At 48.0% G+C, this 9,171-nt stretch overlaps 1 protein-coding gene across 25 annotated transcripts in view; it reads left to right on the top strand.

Annotated features, from left to right (window-relative positions):
- The window catches only part of ABI3BP (ABI family member 3 binding protein), a 295,082-nt gene that overhangs the window by 243,173 nt on the left and 42,738 nt on the right, over positions 1 to 9,171 (top strand). For all 25 annotated transcript variants that reach the window (XM_054044959.1, XM_054045001.1, XM_054045113.1 and 22 more), the window contains 3 exons: positions 314 to 448; positions 1,849 to 1,917; positions 7,539 to 7,751. In XM_054044959.1, coding sequence (XP_053900934.1) covers positions 314 to 448; positions 1,849 to 1,917; positions 7,539 to 7,751 — 417 coding nt within the window. The remainder of the gene's footprint in view (positions 1 to 313; positions 449 to 1,848; positions 1,918 to 7,538; positions 7,752 to 9,171) is intronic.

Below are 9,171 nucleotides of genomic sequence, written 5' to 3'. Positions count from 1 at the left end.
TTCTCTGTAGTATATTCAACTAACTATATTCAATTTTTATCTGCCTATATCCCTCAGAAATCAAAGTTTGAGTGACCTAGCATTTTTGTATATATTGAAGATGTAGACTATATTGTTTTAGCCGCAATCAGGACTTGTCCAGTCTTTCTTGAGTCCAACTGGAAAATGGTGCTGTGCTGAGGGGGGGAGCTATGCTTGAAGATGGAAATAGGTGCTTCCCTCCTAAATACATGATCCCACTCCTTTTCTGACTAAACAGTCGTAAAAATCTGAGTTGTGTTCAAAAGAAAACAAGCTCACTTCTTCTACCTAGGAATTGCCTTGAAGTCACGAGCTCCACCTTCTCCCATGACTATTGTAGCTAAATCTACTGGACCAACCATATCTCTGAAGATGGAAACACCAAGAAAGAAACCAACAGTTTCTGCTTCTCCTCCAGAAGACTATGGTAAGCATGTTAGGAGCAGTTTTGTTTTATCTTTGTTTGTTTTTATCTAAAATTCAGGGAGCTCCTGTATTAAAGTTCCATGCAATTCAGCTACTTGATTGTATCAGTCACTTAAATTTTTGTTGCATCCCTTCCCCAAACACTTAAATTTATGTTATCTATTTAATATAAGGTCCTCTGGACTAGTTCTGATTCTAATCTCACTTACACCACGTTTGCACTAGTGTAACTGCATTGAATTCAACTGACTTACTCCTGATTTGCATCTATGTGATAGCAGAATAAGGCCCTTTGTCTTCCGAGAAGTCTGTACATGCCTCACACACTTTTGATACTTACTATAGAGGCCACTTGAATTGTGTTGAGGCACCACAAGATGTAGCCTCCTTTTCTGAGAGTTTCACTATATGTAGTGCCACACATTCATGTCAAACTGTTACTCATCTGTGATCTACACGGTGGTATTATTGTTGTATATATCCACCTAGTTACTCTGATAATCCAGCCCCCTTGCATATAAGAAGTAATATAAGATGGGTACAAGCCACTAGATCTGGTTTTTAAACTCATCTGAGTTTGGGAAAATAAGAGCTGCTTCACTTGGATAGTTGTATAAAGCACTAGTGTAGGCTGAAATAACTTAGGGACCTGAGATTAAAAAGACACATGCAGAGTGCTTTTCTTAATGTTATATAACTTAATATAAAATATTTATTCAAACCTCTTCAGATTTATCAGGCTGAAATATACCTTTGAATGATTTCCCACTTGTGACTGCCATGGTGCCATATACTTTGACGGAAGCAGGGTTTGCGTCTAAGTGCAGAATTTGGTCCATCTTGTTTGCCATAATTAATATTTAATTATAAAATATTAACTTCATGAGTCCTTGTCTGCTTTTTCATGTACTTCCACTGGCTTCCAGCATACTTGCACTTCGCTTTTATTGATTTTAATGGGAGTTGCATGCTGTGAAGACAGAATTTGGCCCATATTTGCCATTTTGATTGTGGAAGCTCTACTGAATCAATGTAATAGTCTAATGTGCTTATGGAGACTGAGCCAGACCATGAGTTAAAGAGTGGAGAGTCAGTGTGATGCAAAAAGATGCTTTGTTGGAGCTTTAAAGAGGAGTGTGGATATTCTGCATGGACTGGATTCGACCGCAATAATGAGCTCAATCATTTGGGTAATGATTATCCTGGTTTTGGCAGAGAAGCTAGGCTTTTATTTTCCATCACAGCCAAAATGAGGTGACTACTAGGAGAAAGCAAAAGTGACAGCAAGCATGCACCATGGAGAGGTAATTTAGAATGGCAGATGAAATATGAGGTGTTGTCGTTTTTATATTGCAACTTGATGCTTTTCTGAGAATTTTATTGTGACTGTGTCTTCCTCAGTTAATACAACTGTCTTCAGCTCGAGTCCTACATCAGAGACTGATTCTCTGGGCAAACAACGGTTCACAGGTATGACTGTAATGGCTACATTCCTTGGTTATTAAGTCAGTTTTCATATATTTCCCCATCTATATATATATATCTGTAGAAGTGTTGGACTCCTCAGTAGAGTGCCTCCTCATGACCAGGAATGGTGTAGCAGTTCTCTCCCAGTCTGGCATTCCTTGACAATAGCCACTCTGGTCCTCTGGTGGTCCATCTCTTCCTGTGATTTGGCTCTTCAGCCAGGTGATGATTTAAGTCCACCCCTTCTACAGTGTAACGGGGCGGGATTCACCCCTGCAGCGCCTCCTGCTGGTTGTCCAGGGAATTAGCGTCTCCAGCCTCTGGAGCGCCCTCTGCAGGCTGGTGTCCCGCTTGTTGCTGGGCCCGAGTCCCTCCTGGACCCCGGTGCCCCTTTCAGGCTGGTGTGGTGCCCCCTGGCAGTATCCCCACAGATCTGGGTCGCCCCTCCCTGGGGAACCCCCACCCTTTATCCCCACCTTGCCTCAGTCTATGGCTACTGCCAGTCTCAATCTAGCCCCCGTTCACTGGGGCAGACTGCAGTGTAAATACCACTCATCACTGGCAAGGGGGGGTTGGCCTACCCTTGGGCCTCTGCCTACCCTTGGGCTGCCCTCTGCAACCCCAGTACCTTTCTTCGGCCTTTAACAAGGCCTGTAGCCTTGGGGGTTTCTAGGCCGGTGCTCTGGCCTTCCCCCAGCCCTGCTCCAGTCTTGGTACCCTGATTAGCTTCTAGCAGCCAGGCCCATCCCTCTCCACATCTAGAGAGAGAGTCTCTTTGTGCTCCTGGCACACTGCCCTCTTATAAGGGCCAGCTGGGCCCTGATTGGGATGTGGCCACATCTGTGTCTAGTTCCCCAATCAGCTGAGGCTTGCTGCTTTTCCTAGCAGCAGCCCTCTCGCAGTCTTAGCCCTCTCCCAGGGCTGACTTCAAGCCCTTCAGGGCAGGAGCGGGTGACCATCCCGCTACATATGGTAACAGAACAGTCGAGCAATTTATCAGGTCTTCAGACGCAACTCGGGGTCCCATGGTTGTCACTCCCTTTTCTCAGGACTTTCCATCATCCCTCTCCCCTTCTCTGGCTTAATGTCTGCTCAGCAGTGGCTGGTAAGGGAACCTGGGCTGTCCCACTACACCACATTCTAGCTCAGTGACCCTGTAACCAGCAGCAAGGAATCCTCCATCCAACTCTTTGGTGTTCTTTCCTTGGACTTCTTCCTTTCTCAGGCCTTCAGCCCCGCAACTCTCTGGGCTCACCCTTCTTTCAGGGCCAGAATCCCCCTAACCAAAATCCCAAAGTAAAAGTAGAAACTTAAACACCATGCTGCCATCCTCTGGCTCTTTCCACTCTCTGATCCCAGGCCAGGTCTACAATAGGATTTATAGGTGGATTACCAATGCTGGCAGGAGAATCCCTCCCATCAGCATAGGTCGTGTCTAACCTCAAGTGGTACAGCAATGCTGCTGTAGTGTTCTAAGTGTAGACAAGCCACCAGAGAATAACTGCAGAGTACCTGCCTATTTTCTTGCAACCCTTTTCTGCCACAGCTTCCTGTCTTTATACCAGGGGTCGGCAACCTACGGCACGTGTGCCAAACACTGCACGCGAGCCGATTTTGAGTGGCACGCTGCCTGCCCGGAGGAGGAGGAGGAGGGGCGGAGGGGCCGGAAAGCGCCACACTGGGGGAAGGAGCGGGGGAGGAGGGAAGCTTGGCTGGCGCAGGACCAAGCTCCTGCCTCTGCCGGGGAGAGCAGTGGGGGGGGGGAGAGTTCCAGCCCCCCGCCCCACTCAGCCCCCCGCTCACAGCTCTCCTGCAGGGGCAGGAGGCAGAAGCTTGGTCCTGCCAAGCTCCCCCCCTCCCCCACTTCTTCCCCCAGCGTGGTGCGTTCCGGCCCCTCCTCCTCCCCCTCCCTCTCCCTGCCAGTGATGGCCCTTGCGAGGAGGAGGGGGAGTGGAGCGGAGCCGAGTGGCAGCGGGCTCCCTGCTCCATAGAGGAGGCAGAGAGAGGTAGGGATGGGCCTTGGGGAAGGGGGTGGAACAGGGCATATCATTCCCAGCCCCTGCCCTGAGCGGCTCATAGCAGGGGGCTGGGAGCACCCCCATGAGCCGAGCACCCCAGCCTTCTGCCCTGAACTCCCCACACACCCCCAGCCCTCTGCCCTGCATCCCCACACACCCCCAGCCCTCTGCCCTGCATCCCCACACACCCCCAGCCCTCTGCCCTGAACCCCCCCACACACCCAGCCTTCTGCCCTGCACCTCCACACACACTCCAGCTCTCTGCCCTGACCTCGAGTCCCCCCAATCCCCAGCCTTCTGCCCTGCACCTCCACACCCGCACCCCCAGACCTATAGAGGGAGACCTTCTAAAAAACATTAACATGTATTACTGGCACGCGAAACCTTAAATTAAAGTGAATAAATGAAGACTCGGCACACCACTTCTGAAAGATTGCCTACCCCTGCTTTATACTAGCCCCCAACTCCTCCCACATCAGTAATTGGTAGAGCCCTGCGCGGATACAAATTTATGTCTGCGGATATAAATCGGTATCCGCTGAATCGCAGGGCTCTCCCAGCATGGTTGTACCACCCATAGCCCTGCCCCAGCCCTGTCCCCATCCCTTCCACATAGCTGTCTGCATCTCCTGTCTGGGGGCGTGTGCACCACTTGAACACAAGAGCATGACCAGGGACAGCTGCCGGTGAGCCTGGTGGCTGGGAGCGGTACGGCCGTGCTAGAGCTGTCAGTGCAGGGCACTGGCTCCTGAGAGCAGCAACCCCACATTCTGTTCCGCTGCAGTTTCTGGAAGAGCCCTGCGGTTCCGCAAATACTGATTTATATCCGTATCCACGGGTATAAATTTGTATCCACACAGGGTTCTAGTAACTGGGACTGACCTACCCTCCAGATGGAGCAAAGTACCTTAATTGAGCTCTCTAGCTCCAGTTAACACTTATCCATACCAGTGTGTGGTACATAACCCATCACAATACCCTGTTTAGTTCCTGCTTCCAAACTTTAAATGCTTTTTTTTTTTCCAGTTACATTTTGGTGGCAGATGAAAGGACTTCAGTGTAGGCTACCTAATCATTTTTGACTGGAGGACAGGAAACAAATCTGCCAGAAACCACTTGCCAGCAATTGTGCTAATGCATGCTGTTCATATTCTATTGAAATCATAATGGAATATCCTAATATGCCTTGCAAGCCCACCCATACAGGCTTTTACTATTTATTACAACTGTGCCTCAATGCAAGCTTTACTCTATGGTTTACTCACCCTACCAAGTATTACAGGGCAAACCCATTCTTACAGATAATCCCCACTGCTGCTGGTGTGCCCGATCATAAAAACTCTGCTGGGAAGAAAATACGTCAGTCACTGTAATAATTGTCTTTTAAACCAATTGTGCATTTTCTTTCAAATAGAGAGGCACTATCGAGTGTTGAAAACAAACCTGAAGCATGGGAGTGCAGAATTACAGTAATAGCTCCCATCTCCTCAGAGGAAGAATTTACTCTCCCAGACTAATCCTGCCTCTTTCCAATCTATGCATAGAAACTGTTGCATGTGCAATTAAAGCCATATTAATACTCGTATCTCGCTAACCTAATAAAGGTTTCCATTTTAAGGCTAATACACTCTTTATCACCTTCACTAATCTTTTATAATATCACTACAGAATGCAAAACTCTTGCCTTTTAAGGATGGTTTCAGGACTTGATCTTGCACCATTGAAATCAATAGAAATTTCCACTTGACTTCAGAAATGGCAGGATCAGGCAGATACTGAGTGCAAGGCCCTGCATTAAACTTGTTACCCTTTTTGTGGAAACGAGACCATGATTGTTATGTATTATAGTAGCAGCTGGAAGCTGCAAACAGGATCATAGGACATAAAAATATAGGGCTGGAAGGGACCTTGAGAGGTCATCAAATCCAACCCAGTACACTGAGGCAGGACCAAGTAAACCTACCATCCTTGACAAATGTTTGTCCCACCTGTTCTTAAAAACCTCCAAAATTGGAAATTCCACAAATTCCCTTGGTAACTTATATCACTGCTTAACTAACCTCATAGTAAGAAAGTTTTTCCTAATGTCTAACCTAAATCTCCCTTGTTACAGATTAAGCCAGTTGCTGCTACTTCTGCCTTCAGTGGATATGAAGAACAATTGATCACTGTCTTCTTTGTAACATCCTTTGCCATATTTGAAAACTCTTATCAGCTCTCCCCTCGGTCTTCTTTTCTCAACACTAAACATGCCCAGTTCTAACTTTCCTCATAGGTCAGGTTTTCTTAAACTTTTATCATTTCTCTTCTGGGCTTCAATTTGTCCATACTTAAAAAGTGGTGCCCAGAACGGGACACAGTACTCCAGCTGAAGCATCACCAGATCCAACTAGAACAAGACCATTACCTCCCATATCTTACATATGACACTTCCGTTAATACACCCCAAAATGGTATTAGCCTTTTTCAGAGCTGCATCACATTGTTGACTCATATTCAATTTGTGATCCACTATAACCCACAGATCCTTTTTGGCAGTATTACTGCCTAGCTAGTTAGTCCCCATTTTGTAGTTGTTCATTTGATCTTTCTTTCCTAAGTGCAGTACTTTGAAGTTGTCTGTATTGAATTTCATCTTGGTGAGTTCAGGGCAATTCTCCAATTTGTCGAGGTTGTTTTGAATTCTAATCCTTTCCTCCAAAGTCCCTGCAACCCCTCCCAGCTTGGTGTCATTCACAAATTTTATAAGCATACTTTCCACTCCCTTATCCAAGTTATTGATGAAAATATTGAATAGTACAGAACCCAGGATAGGCCCCGTAGGACTCCACTAGAGACAACCTCCCAGTTTGATGATAAACCATTATTAGCTACTCTTTGAATATGGTTTTTCAACCAGGTTTTTCATCTAGACCACATATCCCTACTTTTCTTATAAGAATGTCATGTGGGATTGTGTCAAAAGCCTGTCTAAAATCAAGATGTATCATGTCTACAGCTTCCCTTTTTCCCCCACCATCCACGAGAGCAGTAACCCTGTCAGAGAAGGAAGTTAGGTGGGTGTGGCAAGATTTATTCTTGACAAATCCTTGTTGTAGCAGGGCTTCATTCTTCTAGACACTGTAAAAATAGATAATCAAAGTCTGTCCTTGTCCCAGTTTGTGATAGAAACTAATTCACTTGCTCAGAATATTTAGCTGTGCCTTCACCCTGTTGACTCCTATGTAACACTGTCCCTGAAATTTTGAGTGCCCACTGCCATCATCACTCGTGCGAATGAGAGATGAGTGAAATGAGCACAGGCTCCAGGTGTACAAAAATCACACCAACATGTTGGTGTTGGGTTATTTATTATTCTGTCTCTCACATGTAGGCATTAGAGAAGATAAGTTACCAAAAAATGGGAAAATAATAGTTAAAACATACTCACAGAATACAATGCGCACACAAAGTGTAGATGTGGCCATCACAGAATGGCATCTGTGTGAGATTTTGGACATGATTTGTCAGGCAAGATTTCCTACTGCATGCACTTAAATAAGTTTTGCCTTGTAGCTGCATTCTGCTGTCCTACCTAGCACTAACTGGGTGATGCTTTTCTCCTAGGCCCTCACGTCAAGTACATACCAAAAAATGACAGCGAGCCATGTTCTATTACGAGAACTCTCAAATACTTCCAAGAAAAGACGATCAGCAACACGGAAAATGTTACTAGCCCTCCACGAAATCCTCCTTCCAACCTCACTGTGGTGACAGTCGAGGGTTGTCCAAGCTTTGTCGTACTGAACTGGACAAAACCGGAAAATGACACCGTTACCTGTAAGTTTAATTTCAGTTATCTACTACTTCAATATATAACACTGTATGCTCATTTTTACTTTAGTTAAATGTTTGTTGTTGTTTTGTGTCCACAGATGAAAGTATCATTTAGATAAAGGGAGCCTGACTCTTCACTGCCTAGCATCTTGTGTAACTATTGACAATTGCAGAAGGTGGGTGTAAAATGCTATCAAATCAGAACTGTGGAGTTCTTCTTCGAGTGATTGCTCATGTGTATTCCATTATAGGTGTGCGTGCTCGCCATGTGCACCGGTAACAGAAGTTTTTCCCTTAGCAGTATCCGTAGTGGGGGAGCACCGCTGCGACCCCTGGAGTGGCGCCGACATATCGCGCCATAAAGGGGGCTGCATGCTCCCCCCACCCTCAGTTCCTTCTTGCCACCAGTGAAGGTAGTCGGAACTTGCTCCAACTTAGCGTGGCTGCAGTGTTTCTAGCTTAGTGGTATCCAGATTCACTGTTCTCTTCCCTTACTGAACTTTTTTTCGCGAGTGCCTGGCTCGGGGCATGCCCCGTGGCCCAGGCTTCAAGTCATGCGACTCCTGTCGCAACTCCATGCCCGGAAGCGATCCACACAATCAGTGTCTTCGCTGTCTGGGCGAGTCTCACGTTAGTGAGAAGTGCAAGATCTGCCGCTCCTTCATGCCGCGGACGAAGAAGGAGCGTGAGATCCGACTCCGAGCTCTTTTAAGCGTCGAGCTGACACCGCGCTGGGCTCCGCGTCGTCGGCACGTGGAGAAGCGCCTCCAGTCTGCTGTTCCGAAACGTCACCTGGTACCGCTTCCTCGGTGCGCAGAGAGGCACCGTTGACATCCTGGCACCGCTCCCCAGCTAAGAAGCCAGGGAAGTCTCAGCGTCGCCGAGAGAACAGGGGTGAGGTCAGACCCGAGTTGGGCAGCCCACGATCCCCACAGGGACAGAGACCTTCGACTCGCGCTGAGCAGAGTAGTCCAGTCCCGTCCGCGCGAGCCTCACCTGAGGTACGAATGCCTTCGACGCCAGAGGCAGCTCAGGCCGCACGTGATATACTGACGCTTCCAGCGCCGCCGCAGTCTGGCCCCTGGTCCCGTGGGAAGCCGCCCTTGGGCGCCCATCAGCACTCCTCGGAGGTGTTGGAGGCCGAGGCACCTTCCCGGGTCGAGGTGCCGATCAGAGCCCCTCGACGCGCGTTGACTCCGCGTCCGGACTCTTCCTGGAGCGGATCCCACTCCTCCAGTCTCAAGCAGGAGGTGGCAAGAGACAGCGCCGTTCCTCTTCCAGCGAGTCCGAGAGGAACAGGTCGCAACGCCATCGGCACTGATGCTCCTACTTAAGCGCCTGCCGTGACAGAGGCCATGCTCGCAGCGCGTCCCGAGAGTCCCCGGCACCAAGGCGCCGCAAGGACACCAGGGACAGCTCCTTT

This window comes from Malaclemys terrapin, chromosome 1 (assembly GCF_027887155.1).
Source record: "Malaclemys terrapin pileata isolate rMalTer1 chromosome 1, rMalTer1.hap1, whole genome shotgun sequence".
Taxonomy (NCBI): domain Eukaryota; kingdom Metazoa; phylum Chordata; order Testudines; family Emydidae; genus Malaclemys; species Malaclemys terrapin.
Note: the sequence above shows the minus strand (reverse complement) of the source record. Positions and strands in the feature narration are given on the sequence as shown.